Source organism: Chiloscyllium plagiosum, unplaced genomic scaffold (genome assembly GCF_037043375.1).
Source record: "Chiloscyllium plagiosum isolate Xiang-an unplaced genomic scaffold, Cpla_swu_hap1 HiC_scaffold_30, whole genome shotgun sequence".
Classification (NCBI taxonomy): domain Eukaryota; kingdom Metazoa; phylum Chordata; class Chondrichthyes; order Orectolobiformes; family Hemiscylliidae; genus Chiloscyllium; species Chiloscyllium plagiosum.
In genome coordinates, this window is record NW_028270168.1 from 46,218,050 (window position 1) to 46,239,803 (window position 21,754).

A 21,754-nucleotide genomic window follows, 5' to 3' on the forward strand; every position below is an offset into this window, starting at 1 on the left:
AAAAAAATACTGACCAGAGATTCTGTTCGAATGTAATCAACTGTGTTATAATATCCTACCAAACTCCAATGTCCAGACTTGAGCCGTAGTGGTTTGGAGGATGCGGTGGTAGCTGTACTTTCGGCCAGCAGAGATTTTTTTGTTGAAGGTGAAGCTGATCCAATCCTCGGTAGTGTAGTGGTTAGTGTCCCTGCCTGTCACGCGGGGAGTCTGTGGTATTTTGAGTGGGCGGCACAGTGGTTCGCATTGCTGCCTCACAGCGCCAGAGACCCAGGTTCAATTCCCGCCTTAGGCGACTGACTGTTTGCACATTCTCCCCGTGTCTGCGTGGGTTTCCTCCAGGTGCTCCGGTTTCCTCCCACAGTCCAAAAATGTGCAGGTTAAGTGAATTGGGCAATTTAGCATGGCCATAGTGTTAGTAGAAGGGGTAAATGTAGGAGAATGGGTTTGGGTGGGTTGCGCTTCGGTGGGTCAGTGTGGATTTGTTGGGACGAAGGGTCTGTTTCCATGCTGTAAGTAATCTAATCTAAAAAAAAAAGCTGATTGTTCTTTCCAAAACACAGGTTTGGTAAATTACCACAAGGGTGGCTAACTGAATACAAATCATTTTGAGCATGTGAAGAAGCTGGAGGATAATCTGTGGTGGAGTTTGCTAGGCCAGGAATTCCTGAGTTTGATCTCTAGGTGAATTAGCAGATTTGAAATACTGTAGAGTGGGCAGCTTGTTTTTATTTTAGTGTCAGGAGAGATACCATGAGCTGAATGGTTTATTTCTGTGACATAGCTTTTTTGTGTCCTATCGCAGTTTTATTGTCGAAGACCTGTGAGAACTCCAACCTGATGGTGTAAGCAGAGGGGGGGAGAAAGATCGCCTGGGATTTCTGTCTCCATTGGTTGTCTGCTGGAAATTTTGATTGAGGACAGGGTTAAGACATCACATGAGGTTGAGCAACGTGCCAACATGGAGGCACAGACAGAATTGATTGCAGGACCAGGCCATGTAAATCCAGATTTGACTTAAACAGTGGAGGAGAGAAGGAAATTTATTCTGATTAAAGAGCTACTTGAGCTCTTGTCAATTTTATTTTTATGTTTCAAGGCATGTTTGAAACAAATAACAAAGTTGCTTTGCTGTGTCCTGAAACGGATTAGAAAATTAACTTTATCCTTCAGCAGGACTTGTCAGCTGTATGTTGTTTTTATGGTTTTCAGTGACTCAAAAACGATTAGTCACTTGCTGAACTGTTCTCAGTGGCACTTATTACACAAAATGACCTTGATTTTTGAAATGAGTAAGAAGTCCTACACATTGGGGAAGTCTTTTATGTAATTGAGAGTTAGTCATAGGCCTTCCACTAAATTGAAAGGAATCTCTAGGGTGTGTGCTTTGCTTTTAAAGCAGTTTTATTTCTCTTGGTTAGGTCCTCGTTTGGGAAATTCGCCTGTACAGAGCATTGTTCAGTGTTTGGCGAGAAAAGATGGAACAGATGACTTCTATCAATTAAAAGTAAGTGAAGAAAGCCGACTAACACTGTACTTAAAATAAAAACCTGTTTCATGGAAGAACAAATATACTTTGATACGTTCAATTACAGATGTTTTTTGTAACCAATATGTTTATAGATTTTATGACACATCCAGAGCAGGTGGGACCCTAACCTGGACCTCCTGGCTCGGAGATAGCAACACTGCCACTATACCACAAGAGTCCGAGTTCAATTATAAACCTTTCCATCACACATCAAAAATATTCCAAAGAACTATTGTTCCTAAGGTGACAGCATAATATAGTTGCAAAGCATATTTTACAGTAAAAGTATGTTATCATGTTAGTGTGATACATTAACCCAGTGAAGGTTGAGCTCCAAAGCCATTCTGATCTCCTCACTTGCAGCTGCGCTGCTTTGAGGATCCTTACCTAGGAAGGTGCTGACATGAGGCCAAATTTCAGTCACTGATATTTGTGTATCTCCAAGTGCCAGCAAGTCTGCACTGTTTATTTGTAACTACATTTTACTGTTGTATCTAGTTACTACAGTACATTTTTTAAGCCCCCAGGGAAAGCAAAACCATGTCTGCATTAAAAGGCTTGATTGAGTTGAACTTTGGTGCTTTCTTGCTGACGCATTTGTTGTCCAGGTTCTCTCAGGATGAATGGCTGTCAAGACTAGACACCAGAATACTATTTACTTCAAATTAAATAAATGCAGAATCCCTTAAGGAAATGTATAAAAGTGGTACGCACATGTTACAAAGCATAACATGTTTGATTTCCTTTTTTTTTCCTTCCCGCTGCTGGAAAACTGTGATTAGAATTAGATTGTGATCTGTCCAATATCTATCTTTTGCATATAATATACACCTGCTCAGACATCTCATCTGATGGCCTGCTTTGTTTTCTTGGAACAAAACAGTTAATGGAATGTAACTGTAAAATTATCAAGTATGGTGACCGAATACAGATGGACAAATCTCTGAAGAGCATATTTCTTGGTGGAGTAGGATTCTGCATGTTATTTATAAAGGGGCTAAAAATAAAAGTAGGATAGATCTTCTTGAACTGCAGAGTGGTCAAAACGGTGCACTATTATCTTAATGGTGAGACGCTGACAAGCTAAGGCTATCAGTACAAAGGATCAAATGTTTTAAGAGAACAGGATTATTTCACTGAATCTGTAAGCAGCCATAAATTGAGCTTGGTGGAAGTGTAAGAACAGAGAACAACAATTTTTTTTCCTTATAAAGATGTTACTAGTTGTTTACATGAGAAAATATTGGAGGGCCGGTGGGAAGAGTGGGAAATTGGATTAGAATAAGTAGTTTAAATGTGGAAATAGCAGACGTACAGTGATTCCAGTAGCTATGACCTGTATTGAATTTGTCATCCTATTATTTAGGGTTCATATTTGCTGAAAAATACTTGTATCTTTCCAGGAAAAGTTGCTTCCATGAGATCAAAGAAGAATATTTTTACTTCTATGTTATGACTTCAATGTGTTTTATAAACCTTGTGACAATCTGTTGTTAAAATGAAGAAAAATACTCTTCATGGTAAATAAACGTTTGAATTCTGACTATTTTTCCTCCCTTTAGATTCTCACACTTGAAGATAGAGGTGAGAGAATGGAAACTCAGGAAGAAAGACAAGGAAAGATGCTTTTGCATACAGAATACTCGCTTCTGTCCTTGCTTCCCAATCAAGATGGAGTGGTGCATCACCATGGCCTCTTTCAGGTAACTGTAAGAAAGCACAGAATGTATGCATTTTTACTAATCCCATTAATAACATTTTTCTTGTACACTCAATGGTTATAGCACAGGTGCCATTTGACCTGTTGGTTCTCATATAGAGCAAGTTATGGAGTGTTACTCTCCTGCTTTCTCCTGGAGCCCAGTACATTCATCCTTATCAAGCAATAAACCAATTTTCTCTTGAATTTGGCAAATTCTAGGCATTCTGGAGAAAAAGTTTCCAAGCACTCAAGGAATGCTTGTATACTTAAAGTCTACAAGTGACTCAAAAGATGGACTGATTCTCAATGTTTACTCTTTTATAGGATAGGGCTGTTGTCGAAGAGTTTGAATCCAGCAAGCTTATGCGGAGGATGAAGAAAAGGATCTGTTTAGTTCTTGACTGCCTCTGTGCCCATGACTTTAGTGATAAAACTGCAGATCTCATCAATCTACAACATTATGTCATCAAAGAGAAGAGGCTCAGTGAGCGTGAAACAATCGCAATATTCTATGATGTGGTACGGGTAGTGGAAGCTTTACATAAGGTAAAAAGATTTTGTGTTTAATTAATTTTTTACTTCTGATCAGGATGTTAATGTTGCAGCAGATGCTGTTTTCCTAACCCCTATTGTCTGCATTGAGTTTGTTTTTTTTTGTTTGGAGCCAATGCATATATCTGCAAAGACTGGGGAGGCAGTAATCCAGTTGATTGAGAAGAACCACTGCAAACTCCTGTGACTTTAAAGGAAAAATAATATTAACATCACAGGGTCTCGAATACCTGTGATTAAAGGACAGAACAGCAACAAAATGGCCACTCAGTCGCTAGAACCATTGAAGAACATTGTTAGATTGCTGCAGTTATGTACCTTGACCTTGATTCATTTCTCATAGTCATAACTAATAATGTGTAAATTTCCATTTAGTTCATTGCTGTACTAGACAGGTTCACCCTGTCTAGTTTCTGTTTATATTCTGAACTTCCTTGATGTGCTTCCCCGTATGACCATATCATTCCATTGACTTAGTCGTTTAAGTAAACACCTATTAGTTTAACTTAATCTAATTTGTCTAGTTTTAAATATGCAGTAAGCATCTCAGTGGGGACTAAGTATCTACCTTGTAACTAAGACCAGCTATATTTCCGAGGGAATATAGTATTTAATCTACTTTTTCCTTACTTCTCCATTTTGTTTTTACCTCACTTTTTTGTCAATTAAGGAACAATTGTGGCTCAAACCTGAACCATTTCAAAAGTGATTCAAGCAGTGCTATTGCATGCTGTGTACTTAACTGTTGATTATCTGTTGCTTTTTTTCTGTGAACATTGTGGGGTAGGAATTCATTTGGTTAGATGTAGCATGTGACAAAAAGGTTTCTGAAAATATCCTCATTTAGAAATCAGACATATTCTGGCAGTCAGAAAATGATACTTCATATGCGACAGGGCAGACATTGGACAGATCATTAGTCAGTTGTTGTTATCATAACAAAGCAGCGCTGAATTGATGCTCCAAACTCTACTGGACCATTCTGACATCAGATCAAAAATGATGACATTCCATCCTTGTAATTCATAATGTCATTTGTGATTTTGCTACTGAGAAACCTGATCTTTAAAATTTTGTGGCTGTGTGGTTTGATGTAAACCAAGCTTCTGACTGTATGAACCTTTTATAAATTAATTTATGTTCAGCTTCAAGCAGGTTGCATTGCTGAAGGCTGATCGATTACAGAAAAAATCTTTGTTTTCCTTTCTTCTTCAGAAGAACATTGTGCACAGGGACCTGAAGCTGGGGAACATGGTGCTAAATAAAAGGTAATTTGAAATTGATTACGTATCGGTTGTTGAATCAATATAGTGTTAATACTTGGTTCATCAAGTTGAGTGATATTGGTGCAAGGAGAATGTAACACTTGCTGTGGCTACTGTGTTAAGCATTTCCAGATACGATTTGGCACTGCTAATTCTAAACTCTTCTATTTCACTTGGTATAATTTGACTCAAAGCTTTGAAAGGTCAGTCTGTTGCATCACTGATGTTTTGCTTCTCTCCCATTAGTCACTCCTGGCCTTTCTGTGTATGATTGCCAGTTGCAAGCAAGTGTGCATTATGGTCCCAATACCCACACAGATTGGGCTACAGTTACTTAAAAATGATTTCTCACCTGGCAGGTAATGAGCGGTGGATAAGGAGAAATTTTCAAACTGTTCTCCTAAACACTGTTTTAACCCAGCTCAAAAGGTAAGCGCTAGTGTCCAACACAATGCATAGCCATATCTCATTGCTTCTTTATTTAGTAATGCTGTTTCAGTAAAGCAATCAGTTGTAACTGGTTTGACTTGAGTCAGCCAGGAGGCACCAATAAGTCACTACTTGACAGTGTCGTAAATCTTTGTATTCTAGATGTAAATATGAAACTTGAAAGCACTAATTCATGTGAAGCAGTTCAGGCATTGCAGAGAAAAACATGAGAGCTGGAAATCTGTAATAAAACCACCAATTACTGAGTATAAATCTGGTCAATGGATGCCTGAAAGGAAACTCTCTTTTTCTTTTAGATTTAGGTGATGTGTTGTACCATTTAATTTTATTATTTCACATATATGTGTAATATATATATGGCTTTGGTCTTGTGTTTTGACATCTTCCTTCATTCCTAATCAGAAAAAAAAACGCACGCTTGCCCTTCATGGAAGGGAAACATTGTAATGAATGGTGTTCTCTGATCAGTTGCTTGGAGATGTGTGAGACCAGTTTAACCAACTGTTTATTTAGCTCAACAAATGAGGTTTTTTTTCCCTTGTATAAGGATTGATGTTTGATCTCTCTTGTCACTGCAGTCCCTTTTTGCCTTGTTTCTTACCTTCCTTATCTTTACAATTCCCACCCTACCCTGTGCCGTCCAAAATGTGTTGATCAAAAGTCAGTGCAAAAACGAAAATCCCATGTCAAAAATATCACAATGCTTACTAATTCTATGTAGAGATTTGATTAATTACAAAGTTTCCAAAGCTTATCAATTGATGGAAAATAATTGAGCATTAATAGAGAAATTCTTGGCCAAATGAATGTACCTTCAGTACAGCATATGATATTGTGCTGCACAACTCAGAATTGTCGGTCTTAATTTGTTCGCATTTTTCAAAAGATTGAAAGCAAGTTCGTGTAGTTAGATCACATATAAATGACGACTGCATTTGTGAAGTCTGAGTTCAGTAGCCTGGAACAATAACCCTATTGCATCCATAAAAGAACAGAAAGTTTGGACCTGCTTCCATATGCTTTATGAATGTAACTCAATTTACTTTTGCAAAAGATACTTACCGCTGTATCATTCAGTCGTGTGAGGGAGTATGTTTTGTATTTGGATTCTGTCATTGTTCATTATGCACGTCTTGCGAAATGTATTTAACCATGTCTGTAAACTGGGCAAATTTGCCAATTACATGGTCAGTTTTTTTAAGAAATGAGCACTTACATGAATCCTGTCTTTTTGAAAGCCACAATATTACTCCTGCCCACAGTAGGTTACATAACGTCTATTAATACTGCACTATAATGGTCACAGTTGGAGAGACTTCCCCCTTAAAAAGCATGCACTTAAGTCAGTAAGTCAAGATTATTTTTATTAAATTGTTAAGAGAACAGTTTCTAGTATTCCATAGACTCAATGAGATTTTAAATTGTTTCTTTTGGCTATCACTGTTAGTCTGTCAGAGAACCTATACTACATAGGTGTAAGTTGCTGTGTCTATATTGCACAAGAGGAAGGAAATGAAGAAACAAGCAAAAGTAACCTTGTTCTTTAATTGCACATGGTAGAACTTTATATTAACATCTGTTGAAAAAATGTTCAGGTTTCTTTCCCTTTTATGTTGATGAGGTAAGATGGTACAGATGAGACGATGGAGAGTTACAGATCAGCTGGGAAGGATTTAAGAGAGTTAAGAGGAGCAAAGAGCGGACACGACCAGTCTTTAGCAAATAGAATAAAGGAGAACCCTAAAGCTTTCTGTAGGTATGTGAGGAATAAAAGGATGATTAGGGTAGGAATAGGGCCAGTCAAAGACAGAAGTGGGAAGTTGAGTGTGGACCCTGTAGAGATTGGAGAGGTACTAAATGAACATTTCTCATCGGTGTTCACTCAGGAAAAGGAGAATATTGTTGAGAAGAATGAGGTACGAGATATTAGACTAGAAAGGATCGAGGTTAGTTATAAACAGGTATTATCAATTCTAGAAGGAGTGATAGTAGACAAGTCCCCTGGGCCGGATGGGATTTATCCGAGGATTCTCTGGGAAGCTAGAGAGGAGATAGCAGAACCTTTTGGCTTTGATATTTGAGTCATCACTGACTACAGGTTTAGTACCTGAGGACTGGAGGATTGCAAATGTTGTGCCCTTGTTCAAGAAGGGCAGCAGAGATGACCCAGATAATTATACACCAGTGAGCCTTACTTCTGTAGTAGGGAAGGTTTTGGAAAGGATTATAAAAGATAAGATTTATAATCTAGCAAGCAACAATTTGATTTCAGGTAGTCAACATGGTTTCATCAAGGGCAGGTCGTGTCTCACAAACCTCAGAGTTTTTTGAGAAGGTGACCAAGCATGTAGATGAGGGTAGGGCAATTGATGTGGTATACATGGACTTCACTAAAGCCTTTGATAAGGTTCCACATGGTAGGCTTGATGGAGAAAATGCAGAGGCATGGAATTGGGGGTGATTTAGCAGTTTGGATTAGAAACTGACTTTCTGAAAGAAGGCAGTGAGTGATGGTTGATGGAAAATATTCAGTCTGGAGTCCAGTTACTAGTGGTGTGCCACAAGGATTTGTTTTGGGACCACTGCTGTTTGTCATTTTTATAAATGACTTAGACGCAGGCATAGGTGGATGGAGTAGTAAATTTGCAGACGACACTAAAGTCTGTTGAGTAGTAGACAGTTTGGACGAATGTTACAGGTTGCAGGGGGACTTGGATAAACTGCAGAATTGGGCTGAGATGTGGCAAATGGAGTTCAATGCAGCTAAATGTGAGGTGATGCACTTTGGGAAGAATAACAGGAAGGCAGATTACGAGGTCAATGGAAAGATTCTTGGTAGTGTGAATGTGCAGAGGGATCTTGGACTCCATGTGCATAGATCCCTGAAAGTTGCCACCAAGGTGGATAGTGCTGTTAAAAAGGTGTACGGTGTGTTAGGATTCATTGGTAGAGGGACTGAGTTCCGGAACCGCAATGTCATGCTACAACTATACAAAACGCTGGTGCGACCACACTTGGAATATTGTGTACAGTTCTGGTCACCCCCTTACAGGAAGGATGTGGAAGCATTGGAAAAGGTGCAGAGGAGATTTACCAGGATGTTGCCTGGTCTGGAGGAAAGGTTTTATGAGGAAAGGCTGAGAGACTTGAGTCTGTTCTCATTGGAAACAAGAAGGCTAAGGGGGGATTTGATAGAGACACACAAGATGATCAGAGGATTAGATATGGTAGAAAGTGAAAGACAGTGATGACGTCAGCTTGTACGAGAGGGCATAACTACAAATTGAGCAGTGATCGATTTGAGACAGATGTCAGAGGCAGGTTCTTTACGCAGAGAGTGGTAAGGGCGTGGAATGCCCTACCTGCTAATGTAGTCAACTCAGCCACATTAGGGAGATTTAAACAATCCTTAAGCACATGGATGATTTTGGGATAGTGTAGGGGGACGAGCTGAGAATAGTTCACAGGTCGGCGCAACGTCGAGGGCCAAAGTGCCTGTTTTGCGCTGTATTGTTCTAAATTCTATGTTGATATAGCTGTGGAATCTGTGCTAAATTTCACCAAAAGCTTGTCTTTCAGTAAGGTAAAATCAATGAGGTTCATCCTACAGTTGAATGTATACTATGCAACACATGTGCAAGTTCCCTGACAGTGTTTTCTTTGCTTTTGGTTTTGCCTTTGTTTTCAACTTTGGGATGAACAGATGTTTTGAATTTCAGTTTTTCCAATCCTTATACAAACAATAAGATATTTGAATGTAGCTGGCAATTTTTAAACAAGTTTAATGTGTCTAGAACTGATAACGCTTGAATCATGAGAATAAATCTCTACATTTAGTGCTTTAGGAATGCAGTTTGATTGGTTGCTTTGATTATCCATTGAAAGAACATTGAGTTTCATTGTGAAATTTGTGATATCTTAGTTTAACTGACAAGAAGCAGCTCGCAACTTTTTGTTTCATTTTTAGAGGTTGAGCATCCTGTCAACTTTTGTATTTTATTTTGAAAACAGTTCGACAAGAGTATCTTGCTCTACACAATATTGAATTAGCAAACAACTTAGTTTTATAGTTAATTGGTGTTAGCTGAGGAGCACACACAGATTGCACACTATCTTTACAAGAAGAAAGGAAATAATATCTATCCACAATGCTGAATTGAAGCCAGCGTACACACTGTCATGATTTTGTTTCACTCAGTGGTTTGATACTGAATATTTCAATTTAATTGTGCATTGGCTAAAATTCCCATAACCCTTTGGAGACAAGATAACATTTTGAGAGTGCATACAGTTGAATTTTTTTTTGTTTTAGCATATCTGGCTTTTTCTGCTCCGCGTTCATCTAAGTAGCTCCACACTGTGTTGCGCTTTGCTCTGATAATTTTTGGAGTCAGGCAAGGAAAGGAAACATTTCTGTAGTATGGGAGGCTAGCAAAATTAGGTAGTTGAAGGGTTAAAGTTCTTCCTCCCGTGTAAAGGGAGAGGCTTTCCGAGCCCTTCACCAGAAGCAAACAATAGTCGTTTGCCAGAGGAACCATGGCTTGGATGACTCATGCAGTGTAAATTGTGCTGACGCAAGAGAAGGCTTGCTCATATTTATAACTCTGGGCAATGCAGCACAGGGAGCAATTAAAGCAGCAAGTGTCCTACCCAATGTGGGGGTGTGCTTGTACCTTCTATTTCCCACCCAGTACCATCTCCCCCATTTGCTTTTAAACTTTCAGATACTGCAAGAAGCATACTTCAAGCATTCCAGTTTTGAAAGTTGTGCAAATACATTACATAAATGTAGTTTAATGTTAGGTTTAGGTGATGGCAGTTTGTGAGCAGTAATGAGACCTCACGAGTGCTTCTGTTCTTTCTCAAAAGCATGCCATCGATTTAACAACCTGTTTTTGCTTTGTGATAAGGCAGTGCCATATTGAAATGCTTTTGTGTTACATATCTTTTTTGAATATTTTAGTTCATCATTGTAACTGCTGCTTCTGAATTCTGTTACTTCTGTCTTGTTGAGTATGATTTTCATTTTGAAGAGTTGGACTAGATCTGTGTGGGACAATTTGTTCAAAATACCTTGGTTATAGAGGGGTTTCAGATACAATGATAAATTCAATGTAACCGGTATTTCTGTTCAAATTCTCCCCTGTGGCTATACAATAGCTTCAGGTTTATTCTCCTCTAATTTTTAAGGTGAAAATTCCAACGTGATCTATTTATGCCCATAACCAATATAAGTAATCTCGACTTCAGAAGACCAGTCTCTATTGCGCCAATATGAAACTTTCTTTTTGTTTAACCCCATCCAGGAGCCCTTTGAGAGAGGCTGCAAAATGCTAGGTATCTTGATGCTGCAAACTCCAATCACTGTTTATAAATGAAGAATAAAATTTGACCTCTTTGGAAGCATTTTTTTCCGTTTTTATTTTTTTTCTGTCTCCTCTCAAGACACAGACTGCTGTTAGGGGATTTCATGCTACATCCATCAGCATCTCAATAGTCCCATGTGCCTGTTCTTCATATGTGAGCCAGGTCATGAGTATTTGCAAGTTTAAGCATAGGAGTTAGCATAGACTAGCTTATTTTTGCCTTGAACACTTGAACTTTATAGTAAGAATAGTGATGACTGGAGCAGTAATTCAGAAAGTGAGTTCATGACTGTTTGGGAATTTGAATTCAAATTTAAAAGTGAAGCTGAAATTGGTGAAAGTTGTCAGGGTATCATTTAACAAAAAACAAATGAATTGATGTCCTGAAGGGAAGGAAAATTGCTGTCCATACTTGGTCTTGCTAAGAACTGATCCAATTCCAAATCCATATCAGTGATGTAACTTTCCTCCAACTAGGCTGTGAAGTCACACAACTCAACCAAAACTGTTGTACGACCTGTTGAAGAAATTCTCCAGACTCGGACCTCAGAGCATTGATATACTTTATTGCATGATATCATGGGGAGCACACCTTGTCTTAGTCCAGTCAGGTGATACTCCAAAGTGCTGCAGATCGCCACGGATTTAAATAGTACAACAGATGCCGATCTGACAGTTGCTCAATCAGACACAGATCCACATGATAATCAAGAGTGAGCATACACCAGTCTGAAGTTGGCCTCACCTAAGACTGTACATAATGAGTTGTTGTTCTCAGACCTTGAGTCAATGCGTACTCCAGATACTACGTACACCCATTGATAGCATCTAGCTGGGTTGCAGTTTTACTTAACAAGTGTCTGCAAATAAACATTGTGGGAAAAGAAGTAGTTATGTGATTGTTTCAGAATGTTCTAGCAGGCTAGGGGTCACCCAGGGCAAGGGGCCGAGCCAGGCGAGAGCAATATCATAACTGATGAAAATGGCTGCAAACAAGCTGGCCAGCAAAAACAGCTCCCACTTGGTTGAAACTAATAAATAATAAATGCAATGAATTTGGCAAAATGAGTATAATGCTGTTTTGAGTGGTGTTCTAATAGAAATCTGCTGCTTGGTTTGTAACCCTAAATCAGTGCCAGCCAGAGTAATTCTAAAATGTTTTGCTCACTATGGCATCACATTTGCTTCCTGAGGAGCCCCATCAGTGTCTCTCCTTTTTTAAACAAATATGTACAGGAGGGTGAGTTGACTTCTATCTTGGGCACCTGGACCTGACTTGCTGATTAGCAAGGTGCAATTTCTTCTGTTTTATCTTTCTTTTAGCCTGAGACATTGAATTGAAGTTACTCCATTCGGCTCAACTGGAATTTTGAAAGAGATTTTGGGATGGATTCGAGAGAGTAAAAGTGTTGATTCCCAGTGATAGAGTATCGTGTTCCCTTAACAATGTGTTCCCTTCTATTGTCTTGATTCAGGAATTGTGCCAGAAGCATGTTTACATTTGAGTGGGTCCACAGAGTTTGTCCATGAGCTCAGAGCTTCCTGTTAGTCTTGTCTTGTGATATCCCAAATCAAATGTCTTTTAGATGTAAAAAGTCCCTTCTGGCTAAAGTCTTGAATGAAAGCTGTTTGCTTACACTTTTACTCTTTCTCCCCCCCCACTCCGCCACTCTGCCACATTTGATTTTTCTGGGCTTTCCATCTTACACAAAACAGTACAGCACAGTATTCAGCCCGCAATGTTGTGCTGACCTTTTATCCCACTCTAAGATCAAACTAACCTACATATCCAAGAGTTGCTTAAATGTCTGTAATGTATCTGACTCTACTACCATGGTTGGCAGTGCATTCCACGCACTCACCACTATATGTAAAGAACCTACATCTGGTATCTCCCCAAAACCTTCCTCTAATCACCTTTAAAATTATGACCCCTCATGATAGCCACTTCGGTCCTGGGAACATGTCTCTGGCTATCCACTCTATCTATGCCTCTTATCGTCTTGTACATCTCTATCAAGTCATCACTCATCCTTCTTTGTTCCAATGAGAAAAGCCCTAGCTCCTTCAACTTTTCTTCATAAGACATGCCCTCCAGCACAGACAGCATCCTGGTAAATCTCCTCTGCACCCTCTCTAAAGCTTCCACATCTTTCCTATAACGAGGTGACCAGAACTGAACACAATACTCCATGTGTAGTCTAACCATGGCTTTATCAAGCTGCAGCATAACCTCACAGCTCTTAAACCCAATTCCCTCGCTAATGAAAGGCAACACACCATAAGCTCCCTTATTAATCCTATCAACTTGGGTGACAACTTTGAAGGGTCTATAGACACGGCCCCCAAGATCCTTCTGTTCCTTCACATTGCCAAGAATCCTGCATTTAATCCTGTAATTTGCATTCAAATTCAACTTTTCAAAATGAATCACTTCACACTTTTCCAGGTTGAACCCCGTCTGCCACTTCTCAGCCCAGTTCTGCATTCTGACAGCGTCCGATTGCATCTACAACAGCCCTTCACACTATCCACAACTCCTCCAACCTTCACGTCATCGGAAAACCCCACCCTTCCGCTTCCTCATCCAAGTCATTTATAAAATCACAAAGAGCAGAGCAGCTCCCTTTGGAACGCCACTGGTTACCAAGCTCCAGGCTGAATACTTTCCATCTGCTACCACCCTCTGTCTTCTATGGGCCAGCCAGTTCTGTATCCTGACAGCCAAATTTCCTTGTATCCCATGCCTCCTTATTTTCTGTTTGTGCCTACCAGTGGGGTCCTTATCAAATGTTTTGCTAAAATTCATTTCCACTACATCCACTGTTCTACCTTTGTCGATGTCTTTTGTCACATTCTCAAAGAATTCAGTAAAGTTTGTTAGGCATGACCTGCCCCTCACAAAACTGTCTGACTATCTCTAGTCAAACTATGCTTTTCCAAATAATCATAAATCTTGTCTCTCAGAATCCTCTCCAATAATTTGCTCACCACTGACGTAAGACTGACTGATCTGTAATTCCCAGGATTATCCCTTTTTCTTTACTTGAACAAGGGAATAACATTTGCCGCCATCCAATTATCTGGTACTACTACAGTGGACAGTGAGGATGCAAAGACCATTGCCAAAGGCACAGCAATCTCTTCCTTTGCTTCCCACAGTAACCTTGGGTATATCTTGTCTGGCCCAGGGGTCTTACCTATCCTCATATTTTTCTAATTTCCAGCACATTCTCTTTCTTAACCTCAGCCTGTTTAAGCATACCAGCCTGTTTGACGCTGTCCTCACAAACAACAAAGTCCCTATCACGAATAAATACTGAAGCAAAATATTCGATAAGGATCTCACCGACCTCATCCAACTCCAGGCACAAGTTCTCTCCACTATTGTTGATTGGCCCTATCCTCAAGCTCACCATCCTCTTAATCCTCACAAGTGTAGAACACCTTGGGGTTTTCCTTAATCCTACCCATCAAGGCTTTTTCATGTCCCCTTCTAGCTCTCCTACGTCTATTCTTCAGTTCTTTCCTAACTGCTTTGTAACCCTGGTAGAAAAGAGAAAAGACCTTTACATAGTGCCTTTCACAAAAGGCATCACAATGCAGTTTCCAGCTGCTGAGGTTCTTTTGAAGTCCATTCGCTGTTATAATAAAGGAGATATGGTATCCAATTTGTACACAACAAGCTCTCATGAACAGCAATGTGAGAATTATCACAGATGATCTGTCTCTTATTGAGGAATGAATAGTATCCAGCAGAATAGTGCTGTGGAACATTTCTGCCCACCTGTAAGGGGTGACATGTTGTTTTAAGATTCTGCAGTACAGCACCTCTGCCAATGCAGCAAGCCATGAGCATCTGGAATTGTAAGCGAGAGCAGTTGTGTTGTTGGATGAGAAGGGGCATAAATTGATAATCTAGAGAGTGCACATGTATATCCTGTGTAGCAGCTTGAGGCAGCATGCAAGCTGTATGTGTGTCTGTATTAGATTGCATCCTCCTTCTGGTGACACTGGCTAATTCTGGAAGCCCCATTATCTGGTCGAAACATGCTACCTCAATATGGACCATTGATCAGAGATCAAGAATACCAATGCAACACTTGGCTTTCTTTTTAGACCTGAGCACATATCAGGAATAGCATGGTGATGGGAAAATGTGACTTGGGTTATATGGAATGATGTCATTGCAGTTGCATTTCCCTTTTCTTTCCTTCCTGCCTGAATGTCTCTCTGTCCCCACCTCCAAATTAAAATCAATCTGTGGAGCTAAAGTTAGAATTCCTTATTTTAGAAATCCTGTCTATTATTTATTTTGCAATGTGTTCATATGCAACACTATTTGGATGTAGGCATAGTAAGCCTAAAATGAATTACATTAATGTACATTAAGAATTTCTGTTCTGTGCCTTGCAATTCTGGCGGCATCCACAGCCCATTGTTTGAGAGTTGGATTTGATGTGTGGTTAAGTTGCATGCCTCAAATGTTATAATATTTGTCATAACTTGCTGGTTTTTGAAATGACTTAAATTGTTCAAGTAGATTCACTCCTTTCTGCTGTGTGTGCCCCCTTCCCAAAAGCAAATAATTTTCAGGGAAGGCCCTGGTGTGCAGATGATGTAAAGTAAGATTTGAGCCTGTCTTTTGGTCTGTTTAACCTGTACAACTCCTTCAAATTTTATTGATTTCATGCAATATCATGCATGTGACATGTGCATTCACGGATGTCGTCCAGGCTCTGTGGACTCAGGTAGTGAGTTACTTGCCACAGAATTTGTAGGCTATGATCTGTTGCTGTAGTCAGTATTTAAATTACTGATCATGTTTCTGCTCAGTGGTAACCCTCAGGATGTCAATGGGGAGTTCAGCAATGGCAGTGCCACTGAATGTCAAGGGATGATGGATTTCTCTTGTTGGAAGGGAGTCTTTCTTAGTCAACACATGGTCATTGCCACTTATCAATCTAAGCCTGCATGTTGTGTAGGTCTTAGTATGTGTAGACATTATCTGATTCAGAGTCTGAGTCGTTGTGAAAGGTACCATTGCAATCATCAGAGAACATCACTACTTCTGACCTTGTGATTGAAGGAAGATTGTTGATGAAGCATCTGAAGATGTTTGGGTCTTGGACATTGCTTGAGGAGCTTTGACGGAGTTAAGCTGGAACTGAGATGCTATGAATGACTTTGTTTTCATACATAATGATACTTTGCAACTTTGATACTGAAACTTGACATAATATGTTATAACTTCATGTAAGTGGAGTAGTACCCATGAAGTGTAGTAGTTTCATCTTCAAGGTTAATTGCAGACATTTGCAAAAGTAAATTAGTATCTATTGGTATTTCACTGGATCTTGCACCTTGTCTGGCCATGGGTTACATGCATAACTGGATCAATGGTGCTGGAAGAGCACAGCAATTCAGGCAGCATCGAGGAGCTTCAGCAAAATCGACGTTTCTGGCATTTTGCTGAAGCTCCTCGATGCTGCCTGAACTGCTGTGCTCTTCCAGCACCATTGATCCAGAATCTGGTTTCCAGCATCTGCAGTCATTGTTTTTACCTTGTTACATGCATAACCACTAGCTACAAGGACTTATGTAGGTTGAAGGTTGGGGGCAGGTGCTGGGGACTGTTGATTATAATGTCCTTCTATTTTGCAGTGATCCACCCTTGCAATATTTAGGTTCTGTAATCAAATGCGTATTCTGTGAAATCCTTTCCATATGTGTTTATCATTTCCCTAATCTTGACCAGACTCGTGTTTGGAAATACAAATTTAGCTTCAGGCTGTTGGTCTATATTTGATGCTGGTTGTTATTGTGGTGGGGCATTGCTGAAAGGTGAGTCACATATGCGAGTTTAATTGCAGCCATCTGTGGTTTGAGTTGCTGACTGATGTGTACCTGTTCCAGGCTTTCAAAACAATACTACTGTAGAATTGTCAAATTAAGTCTTTTGTTCTTGGAAAAGTTTGTTCATGTGATGACCTTAAGGACATTGTAGGGACCTAACAGTTGTTCTTATTGCATTGTTCATACCAAGATGTGTCTGGTATAAGTTTCCCTTGGTTGAAGAACGTTTCAACTATGAGCTTCCATCACAAGTTAGTTTGAATCATGGATTCTGTACAGTGTGGAAACAGGTTATTTGGGCCAACAAGTCTACATTGACCCTCCGAAGAGTAAACCACCCACGCCCATTCCCCTACCCTATTACTCTACATTTACCCCTAACTAATGCACCTAATGTATATATCCCTGAACTCTCTGGGCAATTTAGCATGGCCAATTTAACCTAGCATGCACATTTTTAGATTGTCCCTGTGTCTGCATGAGTTTCCTCGCACAATGTGCAAACTTCACACAGATAGTTGCCCGAGGCAGGAATCAAACCCAGGTTCCTGGAGTTGTGAGGCAGCAGTGCTACCTACTGAGCCACCATACCAAACCTGTCCCCAATCTTCACCCTTGCAGCTAGTGCTATTGGGTGCAATATTATAGCCTTTTGTAACCATTAGGATTACTTAGCTTATTGGAAATGCTGTTTGGCTGGAAAGTTCAGCCATCTATGCATTATATTGACCCTTGACTTACAGGCTTAGTTTAAACTTGGACAGTCTGTTGTGGCACTGCTGGGTGTTGTACAACTCACATGAGCACATGTTCCATGACATTTTATTCAAATTCTAATCACAATTCTGTTTGAATTGTTTCTTTTAATATAGAGAGACCAGAGGGGCTGGGGTAGTTCTCCTTAGCACAGAAGATTAAAGGGAGATTTAATAATGTTCATAGTTTATGACTAAGAAATTTATTTAGGTTACCCTCTTGAAAATTAATTTGCTTTGCCTTTGAGGGTAACTGACTTTCCCTCGTAGGTATATTTGCAACATAGAACTACAGAAACTATGCAGTTCATAAATGTGTGCTTTTCGTAATGTGTCAGCAATGCTCAACTTCTGAAAGGGGAATCCTGCTTAATATTTCAGATGGAGCTCATTTGTCAGGAATTTTCTCATCAAGTTCATATGTGAAGTGGTAAATCTTTGGCAGGAAGGCGAGTGGCAGAGATTTGAGGGCGCTGTTAGTTTCTGTTCATGTTCTTTCTGATGGAGCAAGACGAGAGCATGAATGTCCTCAAACATTTCAGACTTCCATTTCTTGCAGACTTAAGTTAACTTTTCCTCAAGATTGTTGCAAGGAAGCATATTCCCACAGTTCAAATCAAATTGGCGTCAGTATGCATTAGAAATTGTTGCAACCAGTTCAAGCAAAGGTTAAGTTTTCTTTTTTAGCCTGTGGATGTATTTTGTTAATTGGATGTTTGAACCAAAGATATATATATATATATATATATATATCTGGTTAACGATCTAGTCAGCCTGCTTAGAAATGTGAAATTGTATTTGAGAAGCTAAAAGATGGAAAAAATGTTCAATTTTAAAAAAGTCCTCATTTCCTGAAGGCACTGACTCATGCTAAGGTTCAGTTCTTTGGGTGTTGCCTGCACTATTATGGAAAAATGTCAGGCGTCTCTTTAACCACAGTGTTGGATTCCCTCCTTTTTAAAACAGCTGTAATTGAGTTCACAGTGATTGTCCCATTCATGTGCCATTGCCATCTGACACCGTGGTCATCTCTTCAATCTTTACAGCGCATTTTTATCCTACTCACACCTTTTAAAATGACACTTGGAGTCAAAATGCATTTACCCCTTTGTCTTTATTGAAGATTTCTGATCTGCTCGCTCTGTTGCTTCACCTTTGTCATGTGACCTACATGTGATTTTGCGTTTTCCCCATATGATCAGAAAATCGACTTCATCCTCTCTTATTCAACCTTCCTATTTCACATTTATGTAATGACCCTTGGTGACTGCTTGTTTGATAGTAGTAGTGGATGCCAGAAAATCTCTGTTCTGATATTTTCCCTACTGTTTGCTCAGACTGTTTGCAACCTTGAGCTGAGCTTCAAACTTCATGTTGTATCCATGACTGACACCATCTGTTTCTACCATAATACCTGCTTCGCCCATGTATACCTTATTGCTTCTCCCATGTATACCTTAGTAATTTTTATCCATTCTTGTCTTCACCATCTCCAAGCTTGACTTCTCTGCCTCTTTGTTTGTCACTTGAGCTCCATCCAATATGAAGGTTTAATTAATCCAGAGCGCCTCTGTAATTTCCCAGCCTTATTCTGCTATTCAAATCTACTCGCTGGTCTCTTACATTTACCCCTTCACCTAACACTACGGGCAATTTAGCATGGCCAATTCACCTAACCTGCACATCTTTGGACTGTGGGAGGAAACCGGAGCACCCGGAGGAAACCCACGCAGACACGGGAGAATGTGCAAACTCCGCACAGTGTGTTGCCTGAGGCGGGAATTGAACCCGGGTCTCTGGCGCTGTGAGGCAGCAGTGCTAACCACTGACCAATGTACTGGAATTTTTCGAGGATGTAATTAGACTAGAGTTGCTATGGGGATCCCAGTGGATATGGTTTGCTTGGACTTTCAAAAGACTTTTGATAAGGTCCCACGCCAAAGATTTGAATGTGAAATATAAATCCTTGGGACTGGGTGTACTGTACTGACATATATAAGGAACTAATTGGCAGACAAACAAAAAAATAGGATTAACCAGGTCTTTTTACAAGTGGCAGTCAATGATTCGTGGGGTATAACAGGAAGTTCATGCCTGCACCCCAGTTCTTCATGATATATATATGTTGATGTTTAAGATGAGGGATTTAACAGAGAACTTTTCAGACAAGACAACGTTGGTTGGAAGGGTGAACTGTGAGAAGAATGCAGAGATGCTTCAGTGTGATTTGGACAAAATTTGAGTGAATGGACAAATGCATGATAAATGGAGTATCATGTGGATAAATGAGGTGATCTACTTTGGTATTTGTAACAAGAAGATCATCATTATCTGATTGGCAGTAGATTGGGAAAGAGTGAGGTGCAGTGTGACCTGGGTGTTCTTGTAAGCTAGTTGCTGAAAGTAAGCATGCAGATCAGTGGGCTGTGAAGAAGGCAAATAGTACATTCGTCTTCTACGTGTGAGGATTTGAGTACAGGATGTCTTCCTGTAATTGCCAAGGGCCTTTGCTGAGATAACACCTGGAGTATTGTGTGCAGCTTTGGCCTCCTTATTTGAGGAAGAATGTTCTTTTTATGTTGGAGGTGCAAGGAGGTTTACCAGACTGATTCCTGGGATGGAGAAAGTGAGGTCTGCAGATGCTGGAGATCAGAGCTGGAAATGTGTAGCTGGAAAAGCGCAGCAGGTCAGGCAGCATCCAGGGAACAGGAGAATCGACGTTTCGGGCATAAGCCCTTCTTCAGGAATGGGGAAAGTTTGTCCAGCAGGCTAAGATAAAAGGTAGGGAGGAGGGACTTGGGGGAAGGGCGTCGGAAATGTGATAGGTGGAAAGAGGTCAAGGTGAGGGTGATAGGTCAGACTGGGGTGGGGGCGGAGAGGTCGGGAAGAAGATCTCAGGTTAGGAAGGCGGTGCTGAATTTGATGGATTTGACTGAGACAGGGTGGGGGGAGGGGAAATGAGGAAACTGGTGAAATCCGAGTTCATCCCTTGTGGTTGGAGGGTTCCTAGCCGGAAGATGAGGCGTTCTTCCTCCAACCGTCGTTTTGTTGTGGTCTGACGATGGAGGAGTCCAAAGACCTGCATATCCTTGGTGGAGTGGGAGGGGGAATTGAAATGTTGAGCTACAGGGTGGTTGGGTTGGTTGGTCCGGGTGTCCCAGAGGTGTTCTCTGAAACGCTCCGCAAGTAGCCGGCCTGTCTCCCCAATATAGAGGAGGCCACATCGGGTGCAGAGGATGCAATAGATGATATGTGTGGAGGTGCAGGTGAATCTGTGGCGGATATGGAAGTTTCCTTTGGGGCCTTGGAGGGAGGTGAGGGGGGAGGTGTGGGCGCAAGTCTTGCACCTCCTGCGGTTGCAGGGGAAGGTGCTGGGAGTGGAGGTTGGGTTGGTGGGGGGTGTGGATCTGACGAGGGAGTCAGAGGGAGTGGTCTTTACGGAATGCTGATAGGGGAGGGAAATATATCCTTGGTGGTGGGGTCCGTTTGGAGGTAGCGGAAATGACGGCGGATGATGCGCTGTACATGATTGGTGGGGTGGTAGGTGAGGACCAGTGGGGTTCCACCGCCTCCAACCTCATAGTCCCACAACCCCGCACCTCCCGCTTCTACCTCCTGCCCAAAATCCACAAACCTGACTGCCCCGGCCGACCCATTGTCTCTGCCTGCTCCTGCCCCACCGAACTCATCTCTGCGTACCTTGACACCGTCCTGTCCCCCTTAGTCCAAGAACTCCCCACCTACGTTCGGGACACCACCCATGCCCTCCACCTGCTCCATGATTTTCGCTTCCCCGGTCCTCAACGCCTTATTTTCACCACGGACATCCAGTCCCTCTACACCTCCATCCCCCATCACGAAGGACTCAAAGCCCTCCGCTTCTTTCTTTCCCGCCGTACCGACCAGTACCCTTCCACTGACACCCTCCTTCGACTGACTGAACTGGTCCTCACCCTGAACAACTTCTCTTTCCAATCCTCCCACTTCCTCCAAACCAAAGGAGTAGCCATGGGCACCCGCATGGGCCCCAGCTATGCCTGTCTCTTCGTAGGATATGTGGAACAATCCATCTTCCGCAACTACACTGGCCCCACCCCCCACCTTTTCCTCCGCTACATCGATGACTGTATCGGCGCCGCCTCGTGCTCCCACGAGGAAGTTGAACAGTTCATCCACTTCACCAACACCTTCCACCCCGACCTCAAATTCACCTGGACAGTCTCAGATTCCTCCCTCCCCTTCCTCGATCTTTCTATTTCTATCTCAGGCGACCGAAT

The 21,754-nt window shown here is 41.1% G+C and overlaps 1 protein-coding gene across 3 annotated transcripts in view; it reads left to right on the top strand.

Moving 5' to 3' along the window:
• stk40 (serine/threonine kinase 40) overlaps nucleotides 1-21,754 on the top strand; it is a 76,660-nt gene that overhangs the window by 24,260 nt on the left and 30,646 nt on the right. For all 3 annotated transcript variants that reach the window (XM_043717907.2, XM_043717909.2, XM_087976911.1), the window contains exons 3-6: nucleotides 1,422-1,507; nucleotides 3,094-3,234; nucleotides 3,558-3,779; nucleotides 5,001-5,053. In XM_043717907.2, the coding sequence (XP_043573842.1) occupies nucleotides 1,422-1,507; nucleotides 3,094-3,234; nucleotides 3,558-3,779; nucleotides 5,001-5,053 (502 nt within the window). The remainder of the gene's footprint in view (nucleotides 1-1,421; nucleotides 1,508-3,093; nucleotides 3,235-3,557; nucleotides 3,780-5,000; nucleotides 5,054-21,754) is intronic.